The 22530-nt window shown below is 39.1% G+C and overlaps 1 protein-coding gene across 4 annotated transcripts; it reads right to left on the bottom strand.

Annotated features, from left to right (window-relative positions):
* Nucleotides 1-3420: 3420 nt before the first annotated feature.
* Nucleotides 3421-21736, bottom strand: zfr2 (zinc finger RNA binding protein 2). Of its 4 annotated transcripts, none has more exons than XM_028444246.1 (19): nt 21581-21736; nt 18937-19183; nt 18596-18710; nt 17041-17265; nt 15723-16066; nt 15398-15586; nt 14931-15177; nt 14339-14502; nt 13961-14080; nt 13662-13810; nt 13045-13171; nt 12716-12912; nt 12037-12205; nt 10493-10667; nt 6438-6526; nt 5944-6039; nt 5734-5845; nt 4804-4901; nt 3421-4718 (listed from the first exon to the last, which is right to left on the bottom strand). In XM_028444246.1, exons 1-19 carry the CDS (start codon nt 21634-21636, stop codon nt 4545-4547), a joined length of 3093 nt encoding a protein of 1030 aa, XP_028300047.1. In that variant the 5' UTR covers nt 21637-21736; the 3' UTR covers nt 3421-4544. The 4 variants fall into 4 exon arrangements, with proteins under 4 accessions (XP_028300047.1, XP_028300049.1, XP_028300050.1 ...); XM_028444248.1 differs by having other exon boundaries at nt 14339-14475; XM_028444249.1 differs by having other exon boundaries at nt 14339-14472.
* Between the last annotated feature and the right edge of the window lie 794 nt (nt 21737-22530).

The raw sequence follows: 22530 nt of genomic DNA, 5'->3' as shown, positions 1-22530 counted from the left end.
AAGTTGGTAAAAATGAGTATGATGAAGTAGATGAAGTTCAACAAACATGAAAGAAGACAGCAAGATATTTCTACCAGACTTTTTTTTGTTTGTTTTTTTTTTTTTAATAATAAGTCATATTGAAAATAAAACCAATAAAAATAATTCTAGATAACTGACATATGGGTGCAGGGATGAAAGTTTGACCACATTTGATGACATTTCCCCACAAAAAAAAAGAAGAAAAATGATGTGGAATCCAACTTCACATAAAAACAAAAAATCTTTAAAATGTATTTCTTTCAATTTAATTTTCCATGTGCCTTGTTCTGCAAATCCTTGCTTCAAAAAGGGTTCAACACAACAGCGCACAGATTGAACAAATCATGTCGGACTCTCGCCATCACGGAATGATAAGAAGAGGATAAAACCTCAATCTGACTCCATCTCTTGGGATCCTGACAAATACCAGGCTTACCTAGACTTAAACCAATGACATCTTTGATTTAGTCTTTGTGACATAACAATAGACAACAATGTTTCTGTGTTGTTAGAATAAAATAAAGCAGGATGATTCAAAAATATCAGTCAGCTGATGATATTTCTCCTTCAAATCTAATATATATTTACCTGTAAGGCACATCAGGAGGGAGAGATTACAGTCACTCAACAATAATTTACACACAAACCACTTCTGCTGACAAGGAGTAATCATGAGTATGAATAAGTATTATTATTTTGCACAGATGTTTATTTGTGGAATAGTTGCATCCAGTGGGGTGTCGCGAGAAGAGCCTTAATCTGCAATCTCCATGGAGATGCATGTATATTATATGATTTAAAATTAGAAAGTGTCTGTTCGTACAGTTGCTGTATCGACAAGCCCCGGAGCTATTGATACGGTTACGTAGCGTCTTAGGGTTAGGATTAGGTTATAACCCAATATCACAAAAATTTTTAGGGTTAGGGTAAGGTTTAGTCTTAGTCACGCGACCTAAACTGGCCAATGACTGACCTATCACGTGACGTAAACCGGCCAAATAGGGGCGCTGAGTACAGATAGAATGTCGGTATATTGATAACCGTAAGGATAGCCACTGCAATGAAATTAGGTTGGGGGAGGGGTCTGCGCATATATCGGTATTGGTAAATAGCAGAATTCGGAAATTTAGTGTTGGACAATATCAGCATATGCATATCGGCAAACAGCTAATATCGAACGTCCCTAGTTGTTTAGGTTACGTTAGTGGTGGATGCTTTAAGGGCAATTTATAGCTGTGTAGTATTTCAAAATGATTGACAGCTCTGTCTGTTCTTGTGTCAGGTTTATATAGTCCTATAGCCACAAGTTGCTCCCAATGGGACTAGCCATTAGACATGTCAACTGTGATAGGCTGTGCATGTGTGACAGTGCTAAGCCATTTGAAAAAAGTAGATTCAATTACAAGTTCAGACTCTTCATGATTTTACACACATGCAAAAATCACCGTTACTTCTTCTTGTATGCGAATTGTTGGTTTTCCTGGTTTTCTGGTGCCAGAGCAGGAGGTGTGAGGTTTACAGTAATTGAGAGGAAAACAAACATGACCCACATAAATCAACAGGCGTCTTTAATAAACAGGCAGTAATTGAAAGCTAATCATGTGCATTTAAAAGGACACCATCTAAACTAGGGTGCAAAGAAAACTCTGAAGCCATGTGGCACTACTGTCCCTTCTTCATTTAAGCCATGCTCGATCCAGTGATCCTTTCATCTTAGCAAAGTTACAACTGGACTTGGAGGACAGATTACCAGGGCTGAGCTGTAAAGGGCCAGTTTGGTTCTTCTCACCTCCACCTCCACCTGCGTTGACAACTGCAACACGAGCAGAACAGAGATCAGCTTCCCTTCTCCAGCACTAAATGTTCAGGAACCTAATCTGTGAACAGTTGAGATGCTTTAAAGCTCAACCACAGACACACAAACTCACTGTCATAATGCTTGCCATTGACCGTCACTAATGCACCAATCGGCTTTTGTTCCATATCACGGCCTGTAAAAAGACGGGTCCCATCTAAGCCAGGGGTGTCAAATACATTTTAGTTTAGGGGCCAAATAGAGACCAGTTTGATCTCAAGTGGGCCACAGATTTTAGGCAGGAAAAAAAAAAGAGTAATTTCAACATCAATGTGCCTAGTTAGCACCTCCAGGTATAAATTACATATAAAGTTTATATGAGACAAACAAAACTTAAATTCACTTACATTTGCACTTATTTAATTTAGTAGAATAATATGAAGAACTGTGCAGGATTTTGAGGTAAAAAAGTTTTTTTCCCATCAATTTCAGATAAAAAAAATATACTGCCATGTGATAAAAGTGTGGGAAATTTGTACATTTCTATCCATGTGTATTTGAGGAAATGAGAAATCGACAACTGAATTATTTTGTAATTCATACAAAGATACACATTTTTCCTGTCATTTTTACATTTTCTCCTGTACCCCAAATTAGATGCTCTTGAGTGTTTGACACGTGTGATTTCAGTGGACCGCCTGTCCATTATAGAGTAAACATATTCCCATACACTCATATAAATATTATTGAAAATATATGTGCACTCGAGAACATGCAAACTCCAGCCTGAATTAAATTGTACATCATACAGATTAAATCTGACTGGCCTATAGATTGATGCATTAGGTTCTTGCATAAAGATTATGTTTTCCTCTCTATTGTCTCATCTATTTACCAACGCATTTCTATTACAAATGCTACGTTAGATTATTAGTTGACAAACTAAACATTTTCTATAACTTTATTTTCAACAGGCTTCTATTCATTTTAAATAACTATCGAGGATTGCGGGAAACCTTTAAACTTGTGAAAATGTTCTGATTGTGTCCTTATATCCTTACTATGATGTATTGCAGAAAGGCCTGAGACATGACATTTATTGGTCTTCACTGCCACCGTCTGGACCACATACTCTCAGACATAAGAAACGCATACCCACACATACTTAACAGACACGTATGGGTTTTTTTTTTCTTCCAGTCAGTGTTTTAAAGTCACTGTGGATACAAATAAATATATGACCCTGCAATCTAATCAGAAGCATTTCAAGAATCCAAAAATCACATTATTTTATTATTCCCGTGGCATTCTGGTTTTAAATTCAGCCTGGGATTTCCAGCTTAATGCCAGCCATGAGGAAGAAAATAAAAAAGATTATTTTTAAGTATTTAAAAAATAAATGAATAACGCTATCTAAGAAGTGTAGAGTTTTAGTAAATTTTGTTACCGCAATGATAAAATCTCCCATACAGCACATGGCTTAAAAGAGTTTATTCTCTCTCCAAGATTTTTTGCGCAACACTACAAACACATTCAAAATCAGGGACAGCGATGTTCACACATCCTGTTTAAACAATATAAAATTGACAGAAACCTCCTCCAGCAAGGATGTAGGCAACATTTATTTAATGTGGTTTCTAGTAAATGAACATTTTAACTAAAAATGTGCACCTGTCCAACATCTCACATTAGAGCATCACAACAATGGACTGACACCTCATCAATGTTCACCTTCACCCACTGGTCTGGAACTCAGACGATGCAGGCACAAGAAATTCAAAAAACTATGAATCAGTTTCATTAGTAGTAGTTCTTCAGTCTTAAATAAAGCTTCTTCCTTCTGCTAACTTTACTCTGGAAGTTAAAGGATTACTCTGCATTTTATTCAAATGATAATCTTACGGCTGCATACATTGTCTTTTCTTAAGTGCTTCATTCCCTCAGCATGCTATTGTAACATACATGACCTCCGTCAGCGGGACCTCACACGTGATTTCTCACAAACCAGCGTGACAGATTTTCAAAAAACCACATTTTAGTTCAGTCTGGATTAAACTTTGGTTGGAAATAAAATGTTCTTATTCTAAAAACAAACGAGAGCTTTTCGTAACATGAACTGCCAAGGATTAAATGTTAGTTTGTTTACCAGCCTCGCACAGCTCTGTTACTACTGCAGTGTCAACATTAGGCACCATGAATGATCACAGTACTGTGCGTATTTAGCTTCTCAAACTCCTCATTTTCCCCCTCAAACACATTTTAGCAGCTATTATCACACATCTTCTGTTTAGTCCTGGTAACATCCAACTGAGCTAAACAGCAGCAGAGTTGAGCTCTTCTGAGAAGAAAATAAAGCAAACTAAAGTGATGTCTCAGCTCTTCAGCAGACAACACGTCTCCATGTGACAGCAATGGTTCCCCGATAATAAACAAAATGAGCTTGGTCAGTAGTCATTGTGTTTTTTTACTGAAACGGAATGATGTCCTCAGTAATTTGTCCTTTTCACTCTGCTAACTGAAAGCTGAACTACATCCACATGAAATCACTAAGCAGGAGAAATCACAGCACAGATCCTCAAACCTCAGGCTTCACTCCGCCCACTTTGCCTCTCTTCCTTCAAAGTCAAACATGTAACATGTAGTCTGGTATATTCACATGTAGAGCTGCGTGTTAGGGTGGTTCTAATTGTAGAAGGTTGAAAGTTGTGACATTCGAGCTAATGCTAAGTCAAGCACTCGTTGCCTCCTCCTTCTTGTCCTTTTTGCCCTCTCCCTCGCCCTCGCCCGCCTCACTGATGTCACGTCTGCGTTTGCGATTGCGAGCGCTGGCCTTGGACGCCGGCAGAGAGTCCATGCCCAGGACCTGGTGGATATGACGGAAAGCGAGCAGCCGGAGAGCATGCTGCCGAAAAATATACATTTAAATCTTTAGTTAGTAGGAATGCTTTAAGCAATGCTGTCTTCCCTGTCATGTTTGAGATGAGTACCTGAGCACTGGCTGTAATGTCCTCCCTGGCTTGACGCGTTACGCTCCCCAGAGCGTCTATTGGATCTCGCTCACAGGGGTCCAACAAACCTGGTCCATCTATGTGAGAAATAACAGAAGACGTTGCACCCAAAGGCAGACAAATTACAATGAGGAGTGGATGTTTCCAGGTTTGTTCAATCATTGCATCTTTAGGACTATTGTCCTGTTTTAGTTTGAATGATTTCTCATTAAAAAAGTTGAAAGCTAAAGCTGCTGCTTTTTCAGGTTTGCTGTTGACGTTGTTGATATGCGCAGTTGCGTTTTGAAACCCGCAAGAATAATTTACACAAAATTTCAACTTTTTCCACATGGATCATCACTGACCTTCTTTTAAGTGATCATACAGATATGTAGTATTAAATGCAAAGACAGAATCTGAGGTAGAGCTGCTGGTGCTGCAGTCTGCTGCCCCCGGCAATGCAACTCTGTGGTGGTTGCCAGATTTGGTGTTTTCCCAATACATTACTAAAGCCCATTTACCACGTTTTTTAATGACGCGTTCAGGCACAAAACTGGAAGCAGGTATGGCAGACGGGCCTTATAGCAATATTAAAAAAACAACAAAGAAATGTTTTAGAACTAAACATGAATCAAAGAGGTATTTTTTATTGTTGAGGTGTATTTTAACTATTCAGATATTTGATTTTCATGACTTGTCTTGCAGCTCAAATGATGAAACTATTAAATTAGATAGGACAATAATGATATCTGAACTTAGAGTGCAAAATAATTTGGGTTTGGGAAAATAATCAGATTTTAAATTTGGATTTATGTTAACAGATTGTAAAATCTGCCCTCTCGGGGTCCATGCTGTGTGTGTGTGTGTGTGTGTGTGTGTGTGTGTGTGTGTGTGTGTGTGTGTGTGTGTGTGTGTGAGTGAGAGAAAGACCTGGCAGCAGGATGCCTGTAGAGAGGCACTCGAGCACTCTGCGCATGGCCTCTCCAGGGCTAAGCGGGCTGGTGGCGCTGCTGATCACCTTCTCCACGAGCAGCTCCATCGCCTGCAGGAAGAAACACAGAGGGAAATGCTGCAGAAACATTTTCAGACCCTCTCTAAGGCGACACGTAAACTTAAGCAAAAAATTATTGTCACGCGTACCCAGGAGGGCATCTTCTCCCAGGTGGGAACCCGCTGACACAAATCCCTCAGCACCCGAATGATGATCACACAGGACTGCAGTCCGTTTGCCCGAGCCTACCAAGATACACAGATGAATGAGCAAGTTAGGGAATGATTTATTTTGTAAGACAAGAGTAAGTCTAAAATAATATTTTAAAATAGCATGTACTTAAATAATAAATAATATTAGGCAAAAACGTTGTTTTTTCATCTTACGTCTTGTGCCTTATGGCATTTTCTATATAATAAATGTTTCTGGTCAGAGACGCTGTACAAGTAAGGACTCGCTCTCCCCTGCAGCACACATTCACTCACACGAGGACCTTCAAATAATTTAATCACAATCCCAAATAGTACATCGGAGTTAAAATGAAAAACACATTTGTGAATCATTTGATCCAATCCCGTCTCTAGTCTATACGACCCAGCTATGTCAGCACAGAGGCCACTGAAGCCCATTTTCCTGCTTTTACCTGAAACCATTTGGCGTGACGGAGAGCAGCGAGGTACTCCAGACATTTCACCTCATTCAGAAGATCAGGAGGATTGCTCTCAACCTCACCTGTCAAAGAAAATACACAGCGGCTCATGGTTTATGTTCAAATGTATAATATACACCGGCTGATTAAGCATAAAATCACAAAAAACTGTTGTTCATCATGACTTATGAACTCAGTCTGGTTAGTTTTAAATAGTGAGTGGTTGTGTAATCCAAAACATGGCTGAACAGTGTGTTTTTGTTTCACATGTCGACAATGTCATCAAGGTCAAAGGTTTACAATCATTAGCAAAACAATAATTAAGTCCAGATCACGCTTAGGGCTAGGGGTGTCCCGATTCGATATTGATATCGGTCCGATATCTGCCAGAAAATGAATAATGGATTTTATCGGACTACATACTTATCTCCAGCAGACTGGACTATTGTAATGGTCTTCTGACAGGAATCCCCCAAAAGAGCATCAAACAGCTACAGCTGGTTCAGAACGCTGCAGCTCGGGTCTTAACCAGAACAAAGAGGTCAGAACACATTACTCCAGTTTTAAAGTCTTTACACTGGCTCCCAGTCAGCCTCAGAATAGACTTTAAAGTTCTGCTACTGGTGTATAAATCTGTGAATGGGTTTGGTCCAGAATACATCAGTGACATGTTAGTCAGGTATGAACCCAGCAGGTCTCTCAGCTCTATGGACACAGGTCATATAGTGGAGCCCAGAGTTCACAGTAAACATGGTGATGCTGCTTTTAGTTGTTATGCTGCAAAGAAGTGGAACAAACTGCCAGCAGAGCTGAAGTCAGCATCTAATGTGAACATTTTTAAATCAAAGTTAAAGGCACTTTTTTTCTCAATTGCATATGATTGAGAGAGAGATTTGGTCATGTTGTTGATGTAATTGGTGATGATTTTACTGATGATTTTAAATGTTCTTATTGATTTTAAACAATTTAATGTTTTATCGTGTAAAGCACATTGAGTTGCCTTGTGTATGAAATGCGCTACACTAATAAATTTGCCTTGCCTTACATCTAAAATCTACAATATATACTATATTTATTCAATTGTAGAATACTGTAGATCTTATGTTGAAGGTTAAAATGTATGTAACCAATTGGTTAATAATAAATGGGTCAGTTTTTCTCATACCTACTGTTACTGACTATTGTTCTCTGAGTAACATTATTTGATCAAGACTTTTCTAACATTCCACACTACAAAATAAGTCATTATTATTTTTTTATTAAAGAAAAAAAAAAAAATAATAATAAATGTATGATTCATGCCGATATCGTAGCAATATCAACCAATACGCAAGGCTACAATATCTTGTATCACATCGGAAGTAAGAAAGTTGTATCGGGACATCCCTACTTAGAGCCACTTTACCTTGTTTAGTTGCTGATTTTTTTTCTTCTGAAACTGAAACTAATGTAGTAGACAGACTAACTATGAATGCACTCATACTTCTAGCTTCATGCTGGAGTTCACAGGATGCAAACATAGTAACCAGACCTTAAGTTAGTTCTTATAAGATGCTAAACTTGATGCCTACCAAGTACCAACCGTACACCGTCACAGAGTTAGCGGTTAACATTGTGCTAGCTACAATCAGTGCCTCCCGTTTGGGTTCTGACAGTAATCTTCCCAGGCAAAGTGTCCTCGAAACAAGAGCTTTTACAACAAGTGAAACTATCAGAAGCTTCGAAAATATAAAAAAAAATAAATAAAAAAAAAATCACATTGACTTTGGTATGAAGAGCGTAATGATGGCGATCACAAAAAAGACAAACAAAGCCACAACATCCAAGAGTTTGTCAAAGTGGCGAGCCTCATTCCTCTTCTGAGATCAGGCTTCACTGGTTTTAAATTATAACCTGGGACGCCTGATCAGAAAACTTCTACAAATAAAAAAATAAACAACATCCACATTGTGATGGATCACAAAAAACACTGAGCTGCAGTTGTTCACTGAGATCCACCACAAACTGATGCTATTAAAGAACAACATGCAAACAATGTGTGGTCTTAAACATGTGCCTCGACTTATCTTAGTTTCAGAATTGATAAAACAAGAATTCACATAAAAATGTGGAGGAATTTTATTCACATCCTTAATCTCATCTTTAAGTAAAGGGAACGTCCTCTTTTCTTACAACACACAATTGGATACTGTCTCTGTGAAATGTTTGAGTTGTAGGACACTTGCATAAATCTGTATTCCTGAACTACATTTTCATTAACTCTGCCACATTTTTAATAGAAAAATTGTGTTTGACAACCTGAATGAGGCACAAGTGATACAATATCAATGTGCTGTTAAACCATTTAAGTGACATTAATGGGTTTCACTGCAGTTCGTGCATGGGAGTCAAAACTCTATTACAAACCCTGGCAAAAATTATGGAATCACCACTAGTCTTGGAGGATGTTCATTCAGTTCTTTCATTTTGTAGAAAGTAAGTAGATCACAGACATGCCACAAAACTGAAGTCATTTAAAATGGCAACGTTCTGGCTTTAAGAAACATTAAAAGAAATCAAGGGGAAAAAAACTGTGGTAGTCAATAACAACTGCTTTCTGAGGCATGTCTGTGATCTACTTTTTTTTCCTCTACAAAATGATACAACTGAATGAACATTCTCCAAGTGATTCCTGGTGATTCCATCATTTTTTACCAGGGGTTGTATAAACGTCTCACAGCAGAGTTTGGACCTCCTGCGGCAATTGTTTATAAATGTAATGATGACCTGATCAGAAGGACTAAAAGGGTGAGTAAAAAACCACACACTCACATGTGCATTCACAAAGTCAGATCGGACGTGAGATCTGATCGTACCGTACGATCATGTTAGAATTGATTAATACCGGAGCTTGTGTGAATGTGGTTGAACGCACGTGGTACGAACGGTTGATAAATGAGGGCCAATGACACTAAAGGCCATCTCTGAAATACCACAAAAGTGATTTCTCCAAATCAATCCATGTGGTCACTGCCAGGTGAAACGGCAGTAACAGAGCTGCATTTTCTAACCAACATTCATCACAGCTCTCAGAGCTCAAAATCTTTCTTTCAGCCATTCTGATGAAAGCCATTTGAGTGCGGAAAATGCTCTGCAACAAACTGGGACAAACTGGTGGCGTTTGTTCTTCTCCTCTGTGTGGTTTGGGCATTTTTGCCGTCTTTAGGTTTGTTGATACAGAGTAAAGCATCTTGATCAACAAACCCAAACACGTTAAGAATAAAACTAAAGAAAACTATTCTTACATGTTTTCCAAAAGCAATACAACTTTACAAAATGCTGGATTACTGGAGTAGGTGAAGGAGTGTTCATGACACAGTGATAGGAATTAGCATATATTCAAAATAAGAGAAGTACAATAATTCACAATAATACATGTTGGCTTTAGTCTAACTGTGATCATTGTGATGACGACACTCCAGCACCTTAACACTGAGAATGTCACACCATAACGCCGGGATGATGTATGAGGGGAAAAGAAGGTTGTTGCATGACAAAATTCTTCCAAACAACCTGCTGCAGAAAAGGTTACGAGAGACAAAACATTGCCGAAGCAAATAATTGACAATCAATTGTTAAACGGTTTCATCCCTGGGCATTATCTAGACAGTGTGAATCCTACAGCTACTCAGAGGTTTAACTGAGCATGTGTTCAGTGAATAAACACACACCCTGGTGGCACAGAAAGGTCGGAGAGCCCGGCTTTGATTCCCAAGTTGTGAATAGTAAGTAAAGGACTTGCTGACCAGTGAGGCAGCAAAATAACGGGAACATGGCAGGAGTTAGACAAATAAAAAAAGCTTATTTTTTTGGGGGGGGGGGTCAAAGAAAATAAACCTTAACTGTGAGTCTTGGTTAAAGTCCCACAAATACGTTTGTTATTTTCCAGCTAAAATTCAAGCTGCAGGTGGAAAGCTGGAGCAAAGGAGGCAACACAGTATGTGTGGAGGTGTATTACACACATGGTTGACATTTGGTCATCTGGTACTGAAAGCTTTGGCTTCTCTAACCTTTCTCAGCCGCTTTTCCTCCTGCCTGCTTGTCCTTCTCAGCAGCTGTGTCCTCCCTCATCAGCGGCGAGGTGAGAGAAATGGTCACCTGCATTTTGGGCTCCTTTGTTGACATTATGACGATGTTGGCCTCCTCAGGGTGAGCCTGCACCTCATACTGATCTTCAGAAAAAGTCTGCCGGTTAAAAGGACACTTGGGATTACTCTCTACAGAGGAGGAAGGATGTATAGGGGTAAATAAAAGAAAGTTACCAAACATTATGGTTTTTTTTTTTACTTTGTTAATTTGTCTTTGAAAGGGATTGGAATTGAATCCATTAATTGAAAAAAAAGCCAAGGAGACAAAAATTCAAAGATTGGTTATTAACGCCATCTTTGTTGTAGTGGGATGGAGTAAAACGTGAGGGCGGATAAACAGTCCCGTCTCACTCTGTAGGATTCAGGTGTCATAACCAGGCAGTAAATCTAAAGATCAGTGAAAAGCACCTTAAACCATACACTCGGCACCACTAAAGCAGGAGGAAGAAAACATGAGGAGTTTCAACACATTAGAAACTGATGTTCTCTCACTATCGGAACAGTTTGATCATTTGGGAACATGAATCCACACAGACAAGTGAACTAAATCTAGAATAGTGGTTTCAAATTAATTAAACCCCCCCAAAAAACAACAATTTAACTTAGAAAATATAAAATAGAATTTCATAATGTATACAGTATAAAACTGCATACATTATTTCTCTCCTTATTTTTTGAAAGGAAAAATTAAGTGATGAAATGTGTTTATACATTTTTTAACAACTAGAATACAAAACTAATAAATTGTGAATTGTAAATGAAGGAGTGAACTTTTTCTGCCTGACCACACCTGAGTCTGTGGTGGCAAATCTCTCCTGTGTTGGCTTTGCTGTTTGAAATCTTATTGTGTAGTTCCTGCTGTTGTCTGTGGCCCTAATGTCTGTGCTTTTGATGACAATGTCTTGCATGTTTTTAATGCTACCATCAGCCTGTCCAGGGAAAATAGATGGAAATTAGCATGTGGCTAAAATCTGACATATTTACATATGTTTTCTAAATAAACAAAAAAGAATAATAATAATAATAATAATAAATAACTTGAGTGTTTTAGTGGCATACACCACAGCAAATAGAAAGCTGGAAAAAAAAAAACACAAACTAAATGAAGAAATGTGTGGATGACAAACAGCTGAACATAATGTTAGCTGCTCCTATCAGAGATTAATTTACTCTGCTTTCAAATTCCACTGCTCTTTTGAAATATAGTTTTAAGACATTTTTTTTCAACAGAACAAAAATTATTAAAGCTGCAAAAACAATTTCCAGTAAGACAACTGAAAAACTTCTTTGATTCTTCCTGATATCAGGAACTCAAAGGTTAAAAGCAACCACCAAATGTATTTCCATTAGCAATCTAGCACAGCTGGAGAAGCTGCTGATTATATTTTTTATTCATGTTAGCCTTCCAACAACCCGACACACAGCTTTATTTGGTAAAGCGGTATCATTTCCACAAGTTTCCTTACCGCCAGTTCCTTTGGCAGCTCCTTGGCGATGTTCTGGAGCAGTGAGACGGTTGGTTTCTTTGCAGTCAGCAATATGAGCTCCACGTTTCTGTCTCCACGAAGCAGCAGACCTTTGGCCAGAATACCAACCCTCATCACGCCTTTCAGCAGCCGTGATGAACTCTCAGCTCTGTCAGAGATAGAAATAAAAACTGGAGGAAAACCTGTTGGATTTCTTTTTTAAAGTTTGTTTGGACATGAAGGAAAGCTAAAGCTAATGGTTTCCAGATAGTTTCTCAATTTTATAAAAGGAGGATTTTGTGACACCTAGTGGTTCTGTTTTGAATCGCCACCTAGATTTCATCCCTAGAAAGCAGAGATGTCCACCATACATGGTCCTACATGCTTTGAATGTCTCACATCTGAATTCATGTATTATCATATCACTCACCACTAACATGGAGGATGGCAGCTCTTAATGACTAGGGCTGGACATTGTTACAAAAATCTAAAGTACTCATGAAACATTCAGCTTTCAGGAAGAGCAAAATACTGTTATACATACGTTCAGGTCATTTGAAACATACTTTTACTTTATTTACTTTGTATAATGATACTGCTAAACATATGATTAAATGAAAAAGTCATTTAATCCTGATAGTTCCCTGTCCTGAGGGGAACAAACAGTGTTTCCATTTACCCTTTTTCATCCTCATCAGTAGCAGCAGCCCCTGGACTCTCCTTCTCCAGCAGAGAATCAGAGACCAGCTTTAAAGCTCTCTCAGAATGAGAGACGATCCTTTGCACTGCCTGGAGCTCCTCCTCCACAGGATAAATGGCTGAGTGTTTAGCCATGATGTGTCGATCATCAGGTGAGTCGGGGCGACGAACACAACTCTAAAGGAGGAGGGGATAAAAAGACACTCAAATGTGAGCAAGACCCTTACAAAGCCTCAAAAACAAAAATATTTGTTTTATTGCTCATTTCCAAATGGAAAAACCCATAAAAACAGCAGTGTGGAAGCTCACCAATAGAGGGGGCACAGGCATTCCAGGTCGGCTCATCAGAGGTGGAGGGGCAACCCGGCGCCTGACATCACCCCAGTACAACTGCTCCTCCTTCATCCTCCTCCAGTACATGTCTTCTTCATAGCGCCTGCAGGAGACGGTTAGGTTTGAAAAGTCATTTATTCTGTCTGACATGTGAGACACTTCACCACCATCTTTCATTGATTGGATAAAAACACACCTCAGGCAAAAAAAATACAAAGTTTTAACACAATAGAGCAGCACAGCTTTTACAACAATATTCTTCAGAGCTGCAGCAAAAAGATCAGTTAGTTCAATAACAGATTTAAAAAAATAAAATAATTGATTGTAAATTAAGTAAGTTTATGGTAATATATATATATTATTCAGACAAGTTCAATATTGTTTATTTTTCCTAAAATAAAAAAAATGTGAAAAGAATCAAGGCTTATCTTTGTTCTTTGGGGGATATATTTAGAGCAAAACACTAAAAACTAAAATAAACATTGTTTAGGCCTACTTGAAAACCTTCAACAAGTTCTTTAATTTATTTTATCGATATAAAGTAGCACAATCAACTGAACTAATACAAAGTGTGACCTGAGGTTATGTCTGACCTGCTGATCTCCATGTGCCAGCGCTGCTCATCGTCTCTCTGCCTCTTCAACAGCGCTTTCTGCTTCTGCTTCTTCAGCTTGCTCTCTAGAACTTTTTTGGCCCGGTTTGTGGGTTTGTTCTCTACGGGAAGCTCAGGATTCACTTTTTTCTATGGGGAAATGGTGAAGAACAAACAGGACATTAGTAAACAGGTAATCTAGGAAATCTACAGTACCTTTAAAATGAATATATTCCTCAAAAGCCTCACTTTCTTTTTTCTCAGTGGTAGGTTTACATTACATTCAAAAATGTTCCTGACCTTGTACTGCAGCCGGTGCCTTCTCCCCTTCAGGTGCATATCTTTAGCGTTGGGGTCGTTAAAGCTACACTCACACAGTTTGCAATGGAATCGAATCACTTTCCCATCATCGTTACGAACCTGGAAAATACAAAAATTACAGAGCGAGCCATCAGGAAGAAAGCTTTTACTTACACTTAGCTTGACTACAATTCTCTAGTCAGGGTTTGTGGGTTATTCCTAAATATATATAAATCATGAACTCTGAAAAGAATTCAAAGCTAAATAATTATTTTGGCTCTGAGCTCCTTAAGAAGACTTTCATGGTTGTTTTTTATTTATTTTTTTGAGCAAGAATTCTTTGAAATGGAAACAAAAAGGTCCACTGTGCCGGATCACCTCTTCTACATAGTCATGTCCCACTGGCTGGATGTCTCCATGGGGTCCGGCTCTGTCACCATCCTCATCCTCACTCTGTGGCTCCATCTTTTCAACTGATGGCTGCACAGGTTCCACTGTCTTGGATGCCACCACTGCTGCAGGAACACTGGTTGGTTTATTGGCTGTGGAGCAGTTCACATAAACCAGCAAATGATAACTAGGATTAGTAAAACAATAAGTTCCACTGTAACAGTTTGACACTACGGGCTGATGGATGCTCTTTTGAACATAATGGACATTAATATATTTGCCTTTGTTGGGAAGTTAAATTACTTCTTGTGTTTAGAGTGTGAGCAGTTTCTGAATCTTGTAGTAACCGACTTAGCCCTTGTGTCAACTGGAATAAACTATAACCACTTAAGCTAGTGCTTCTCTAAGTGTGTGGCGATTTATTATGAAATTACTTGTTCCCTGTTAGCTCATTAAACTTGAAAATGTATGTACAGAAGATAGTAGCATGCAACTGTTGTGTTATGATAAGAAACGTTTGGGGACACTGGACATTGTGCTGTACACTCTTTATACACAGTGAGTGAATTGGCAAACTTACAAATAATGGTGACTTTAGGAGCAGGTTTCTTGACTAGGGGTGGTGGTGTTTTAGTCGTAGTATTCAACACCGCCCGTTTGGGTGTCAGTGTAGCAGTTGATTTGGTTGAGACTATGGAGGGAGCAGAGGAAGAGGAAGACGCTGTAGGTTTCCCGACGTTGGAGGTTGCGACGACTGGGGCCGAATTCACCAACACAGGCTCAGTGGAAGGAATGGGTTTTCCAAGTCTGGTGTGAAGTTTCACCACCTTTTCAAAGAGAGAGAGAGAGAGCTGAAGTCATGTAATAAAGATAGTACGTCATCCCACCCCACGTCCCTCAGGGAGGATTGTTTCTCTGACTTGGCAGTGCAGAGGGAACATCACTTGCATAAAGCACATTCATGAGGGGAGATCAGCAGCAGACACTGGCTTAAAAGAGAAATCCTGACAGAGGACACAGAGTCAGGTAAAGGGTTGCCTTGCTAACCTTCTGGTGCTTGGCTCCACGTATATGAGCAGCGTAGGCGTCCACCCCAGTGCAAGAGACGTCACATAACTCACAGCGCAGCTGAGTTTGTGCACCTCTGGGCCCGTTGTTGGTCCCCGTCTGACTTCCAGCTTTTAAAGCTGCTTCTTTCTTCTTATGCTTCTGACCCTCGAGGTGCTCTCGGTATGTCTGATTCAGCAAAAAGAGCCGAAACAAAATGTTCCATTTATATATACTGTATGTAGGCTGCTTTTAGAATTTTGCATGCACATATTAAAGCTTTGTCACTGATAACCTACTTTTCCACTCTGATTTAATTGCCTACCTGAGGTCCTGCACAGCTGATCTTGCAAATGTCACAGTAATGAAGCTGCGGCTGTTTGGGAGGCCTTATGGGCTTCTGCAGCTTGCTCTGGTGAAACACTGTCTTTTTGTAGCTGTTTCCCGTTGGAGCCGTCACCATGTTGCTGCCTGAGTTACTCCAGGATGAGCTTGTCAGTTGCTTGTGTGCGAGCTGGACGGGGGGCTGGGACTGCTGAGGCTGCTGCTGCTGTTGCTGCTGCGACTGCTGCGGCGGAAGCTGGGAGATGGTCTGTTGGGCCGGTTGGTAATAGGGTGGAGTGGATGTGGTGGTGTAGCCGACTGAATCATAAGTGGAGTAGTTGATGCCTGGGGGAGAGAGAAGGAGAAAGGAGAATAACTAAAAGGATGAACACCAGCAGAATATGGGTCAACATGAGCAGTCACACAAGCAATAAGTACTGAGTAGACAACAATTTTACCAGAGGCAGCAAAGAAAAGACTATTGTGTGCACGTAATTATGCTGCTTTTTTTTTCTTTAACCCTTTTTACTGGAGCTCAGTCAAATGAAAAACATTTTATAACCTCCTTGTAATCTGAATTATCCATCTACATTCAAAACACAGCTATATTAGTTTTATTTTTATTACCAGTCTGAACAGAGCAGAGGTTTGTAGCACTTACCACAATCCAAAAACTAAGCATGAAAAAGCATCAGCATTTATTAAACCTGATTAAAATAAGTGGATGAAGACAATGAATGGATGGATGAAAGGCATCACTTAGGGCTGCTCTTCAGAGGCAAACGTAAAGAAATAAAATTGAACTTCACTTATAAGCATATATGAAAACAACTACCGGTAAATATCTTTCAGATATAACTTTGAGCAAAGTTAACTTTAAGAAACAGCTTTACCTGCAGTGATTCAACATACAAAACCAATGACAATAAGTATTTTTTTTTCAAGTTCTGCAGCTCATAAGTGGGCAAAAATCGGAATACATATTTGTGTCAGGACTGTTGATAAATATAATCATATTTGTGTCACTCATCATGACTATAGTATTCAGATTATGCGTTTATAGTGTGATAGTCCTTTAACTTTGTAAGCCATTTAGTGTTTCGCTTTGAAAATAAATGACAAAATAACCAGCGCAGAATCAATAAAGCATTGTAATCCATAACGAGAACATTCTTATCAAATGTTGAAAAAAAAAAAAAAAAAAAATTGCAGCGATGATAAACCCCTCCATGGATTTCTACAGTACTCATCAAGTGCCAAAACATTATAATGTAATAAATAGTACAATATAATAGTGTCTGTTGGCTGTGTATTCTCACCAGAGTATGAAGGAGCAGAAACGGTGGAGCTAAAATTGGAGCCGAGGGTGTAGGATGAGATGGGAGTTGGAGGTTGCTGCACGCTGGTGGACACGGGGTAGATGTTGTAGCTGGTAGCCACAGAGCTTGGAGGGGTGAGAGGCTTTAAGGTGGTCACCTGCCTCTGAGGCGGGGGCTGGCTGTACACAGTCGTGGGGGCCGGACTATAAACACTCTTTACACCGACTGATACAACACAGGTGAGGGGGAAGAAAAGATGACATGTCATTACTAAACAGCACAGAAATCATTCATTTTTACTTGTCCTGCAAAGCAATTAAATGGGAGTGTAGGATTAGTTTGTATTATTGTTGGATCTGCACTTTAATACACCACACTTGTTTAGCATAATTTAAATAAGTTGTTGTGGTAAACGTTTACAAGACTGCAAGACCAATTATTTACTAAGTTTACAATTGTACTTGAAGTAGATAAATAAACCATTTTTGATATAAATTCATGCTTCATTTGCCTTTATCTTAACATACGCCAAACAATAAGAAAGAGTTCATGTACAAGTCTGATATTGTTTATTATAGAACAAATTGATTTATTGCTTGTGTTTGTTATAAAACACATAAATAGAGGACCTTAAAAAATATCATAATTGCATATTTATTCACAATATTGACGAATAACATCCCAATTACATTATTTTCCCAAATCGTCCAGCCCTACTATCTACTGGTACCTATTGACATGGAAAAAAAAAAATAATTGAAAAAACATCCTTAGACCTACTGAGTACGGACACTTATATAATCTCTGCAACTAGTGATTGCTGATGATCACATCAGTGTGCTACAGCAGAGTGTCTCAAAATTAGTCATTGGAATGGAAACAAAAATATCATCAATTGCATTCCTGGCTCAGTTATCTGAATTATCTACAGAAAATGTCAGAAAAAGAATGTCTAATGCTGAAAAACACATTAATTCCATTCCTCTTGTACAGTGGTTCCCAAACTGGGGTACTTGAACGCCTCTCAGGGGGTACACAGAAACATTTGTCGGCTTATTTTTTAACATTATAGATTTTTTTTTTTTACATGCAAACAGACTTTTTTTCTCATCCATCAATAACAATTTGTGCCACAACTCTATAAAATACACCAGAAAGTGTAATTCTAATTCTATAACGAGAAAAACATCAGAAATAAATTAATAAAAAGGCCTAAATTCAAGGTTAATGTTTGATGAGACACAGTAAAGAGTTTAGACGAGCCTGCAGAGACAAATAAATAATGTATATATAACATGAGCTAAGGGGTACTTGTGATAAGAAATGAAGGCTAAGGGGTACATGGGGCAATAAAGTTTGGGAAACACTGCTCTAGTAAGTGTAACTTAAAGCTGTCATGCTATATCTGGTGTAAATAGTTCTTTAAACGTTGTTGAATTACTACATTAATATAGAGTCTTGTAAAGATGTTCATATTCTGTTTTGCAGCAAAACAGTACAGCATTTAAGTTGAATCTATAAACCTCGTTAGCTGTGAATAAAAATCCAGACTCACCAGTTTGATAGTAATTCTCTGTGGGTGTCCTCTGAGTTGAGGCTACACTTGTTTGGTAGTACTGCTTATTGTCGTAAGTCGTCACAGCAGCAGGGCGTCCATAACTGTAGTTTTCCTGTGTTCAAATTCCCCACAAGTCAAATTAGATGATTGCAGAGAAGTCGGAAAAAGGATGATCATGAAACCACAACAGCACAGTGTGTGTGTGTGTGTGTGTGTGTGTGTGTGTGTGGATAAGGAAGTATGAATGTCAGACATAAAACTAAAAAGTCAGCCAAAATAAAAGCAACATGTTCTTTGACAGAGTGAAGACTCTAAAGGAGAATGAAAAGGGGACTGACCGTGTCAGAGTATACCTGGTACGTCTGAGGGGTGGTGGTAGACTGCGGGGGGTCAGGCTGCCTGTATGTGTAGTCTGGAGGTGCCTGGTGGCTCTGATAGGCACCGTAGGGGGCTGTGGCCACGGGCCGGGCAGCCTGGACCGGTGCCGGAGAGTAGGACGCAGTTACTGCGTGAGCCACAGCTGGTGCCTGCTGAACGCTGTAGCTGGCTGTGGAGGGGTGGGAGTAGGCGGGGGGAGGCTGGGTGCTGTGGAAGAGAAAAACAGGTGTGCCTTGAAAGTATGACAAGGAACACGCTGCGAGTGTTTTCGTAGAACTGCTGCCTTTGTGTGGCGTTCTACTTCCTAGTATCAATCTGTCAGTCCATCACAGTAGCTGGGTCATATGAGAAAATCAATGAGTATTGATGCTGGTGAAGTAAAAGCTAGTCGAATCCAACAGACCACAAACTGTAGCTCTCCAACTAGTGCAGAATTTCATGCTGGTTGTGATATGGATGGATCACAGTTTGTTGTGTGTGGAACTAAAGAGAAGCAGACCAATCACTCTGGCAGCTAATTTCAAAGCTAGTCCACTACCTAAGTAACGGGACGATTATAGATAGAAGCCTGGTTACACTGGTTTACAGTGTAATAACTAATACTAATCCTGTGTCAGCACAGCACTTTATCACTGTTTTAAATGTGTGTTTTTATGCTTTGTTTTTTAAAGCCTAGAGTCGAACCTTGTGTGGAAAACTATGGTATATATGTATGAATGGCAATAAACTATATCTATCTATGCATCCCATGGGAAGGACGTAAGCATGCTTTAGGCAACATTCTGCTGGGAAAACATCTAATTTTGCCATCCATGTGTTGGACGTCACAACTTTTTTTTTACTTCCAATACAATACTGATATTGCAGCATTGAGTATTGGCCGATACAATACTGATATTGCAGCATTGAGTATTGGCCGATACAATACAAGTATCAGTACCAATCATATCATACGTACTTTTTATTTTTTCCAAAACACTTAAAGGGCACATCTGTCCGCTCCGTGTCAAAAAGTGGCACCACCACACGTTGTTTCTACCCTGGATGAATAGCTTTGTTCTACTACAGCAGTGGTTCCCAACCAGGGGTACGTGTACCCCTAGGGTACTTGAACACATTGCAGTGGGCACTTGGAAACATTGATGAATTTTTCCAACATGCCGAGTCATTTTAAGCCTATTTCAAACACTGTACATGCTGCTCATCCAACATCTTTTCCACCCATTGACAAGAAAATGGCATTAATGGAATGAACAATATTGTGGCCTTAATATCCTACTACATTGTTACTAATAGGGGTGTTCAAAAAATCGATTGGGCAATATATCGCGATATTACATCTCGCAATTCTAAATGCATTCATCTTGATTTTTTTTAAAATGTATTTCAGTTAAAAAAAAATTCCTTTTTTAAACCAGGAAAGTTATGGTTATTTATATATATATATATAAAACCGCAATAATCGCCTTATACTTTAATATCGGGATGTATCCTATCGTGACCTATGTATCAGGATACGAATCGTATCGCCAGATGCCAGGCAATACACACCCCTAGTTATGAGAATGTTATGAACACTACAAAAAATTGAGGTAAATATATTCTTTGATATACAATAGTTGTAATGCACAAAATTTATATTTAGTGTGCGTTAAACGTGTACAGGTTGACATTTTCAAGCTGTAGGAGATTTCAGAGGCCAACATGTCAACAACATGTAAACACACACTTTTTGGGAAACAATTTTTTTTTTGGTTTGCTTAACCAGCTATTATATTTGAGAAAGATCTGCATTGAAAACACAACATTAACCAAAGCAGAATACTTCAGTCGTTGTGATTGATATTATGTGAACAATCAAAACGTTTGTTTTGGCAAAAAAGCATAAACCTTTCTGCAGCAGGCTGATATTTATTCAGAATTCATGCATCCTATTCTTCTGCCTTGGTGCAGTTCAGGGACATGAACATCTAGATCAGAGGAAAAGTGATCCCTGAGCTGCACAGGCAGCAGACACAGTCATGTTTACAGGGTTTACACAGTGACCACTAACCATTGCTTAGGGTTGAATCCTGTCAAATAAGACTAGCACATGATTATTAAATTACTCAATACTGACGATGGCTTTATCTGACACCAATCTACTCCTGGGTCTACAGAAAAAGACCCTAAACTATTGCTTGTTATGCTATGGTCTCATACAGAATCGCACTGTTTGCAGACACAGGTCCCTGAGTCAGTGGCTACAGACCAGGATGTGAGTCCTGCTGCTGCCTAAAGATGTCCCACTTAGCTTCAGCAGCAAAACGCCATACATGACTGTGATACACTAAACAGTATCTGCTGTCGTTCAGGCCAACAAGTCCAAACGCGTCAACAACGCTAATCCCTCAAGCCTTTAGCAAGGTCTCATTTTGTCAACCTTCACGTGAAGCAGCGGTGGCCTGTCAGGCTAAGCTGTGCTAGCAGCTGTTAGCTTCCAGAGCAGCGGCTCAGTCCGGGTGTACCACCGCTCTCTGCGCTTCACTGAGCGGCTATACCGACACCATAGAGCCGCTAACCACCATGACAAACAGTGACACCGAGCAACACGGTGTGTCTCACCTGTACTGTGGACCGGCACCACCATGTGTGAAGCCGAAATAGTTGCTTGCTGCCATCTTGGCATCTCCGGTACAGTGGAGGCAGAGAGCAGCGAGGCTCCAACAGGCAAGAGAGTTCCCCCTTGTCCACCTCCCGTTAGTCTGCACTCTAGTGTTCGGTTACTTCACTTATACAGAGCAGGCATTTATTAGAAACATATATTATTTCATTTATGAACCGTGATATATTATACATAAAGTAAAATAAAACTAGAGCCCGACCGATATGGGATTTTTTTGGCCGATATTGTGTTTTTTAAAATCTGATATCCAATGTATCTGTCGATAACACACACACACACACACACACACACACACACACACACACACACACACACACACACACACACATATATATTATTGGTCGATATATCGGCAGGTATATGAAATAGGAACATTTAGATACACAGGATATATACTGTACATGAACAGAACACACATTCTTATAATACCAAAAAATTATTTAAGACTAAATTAAAATAAAATAAGGGACTTTAATTATAAACGCTGTGAACATAAAGGAATGTATAGCCACTGATAAATAAAAGGCAAACTTACACAAACTATTTCTGGGATAAAATGTAAAAAAAAAAAAAAAAAAAAAAAAAAAAAAAGAAGTTGCTCAAAATGCAAAGTGTAAACATGGATAAGTCAAGAAAGGGAAATTGTAACAGTAAACAATGAACTACTACACTTTTCCCAGTGTTTTAAATTTGAAATCAATACTGCCGATTGAAAAGTAGCAGCTTATAATATATAAAGCACAGCACAGAACCACAGTAAATCTATTCAGCAAAAAAGTTAATACCTCACTCACAAATTAAAGCCCGACAGATTCATTGGCTGGGCTATTGACCGATGTCGATTAATTAGTTAATAGCTCAAATCTGCTCAATCAATCGACCACACCAA

This window comes from Gouania willdenowi, chromosome 4 (genome assembly GCF_900634775.1).
Source record: "Gouania willdenowi chromosome 4, fGouWil2.1, whole genome shotgun sequence".
In the NCBI taxonomy this organism is placed as follows: Eukaryota; Metazoa; Chordata; class Actinopteri; order Blenniiformes; family Gobiesocidae; genus Gouania; species Gouania willdenowi.
The sequence above is the reverse complement of the archived record's forward strand: the minus strand, read 5'-3'. Positions and strand labels throughout refer to the sequence as shown.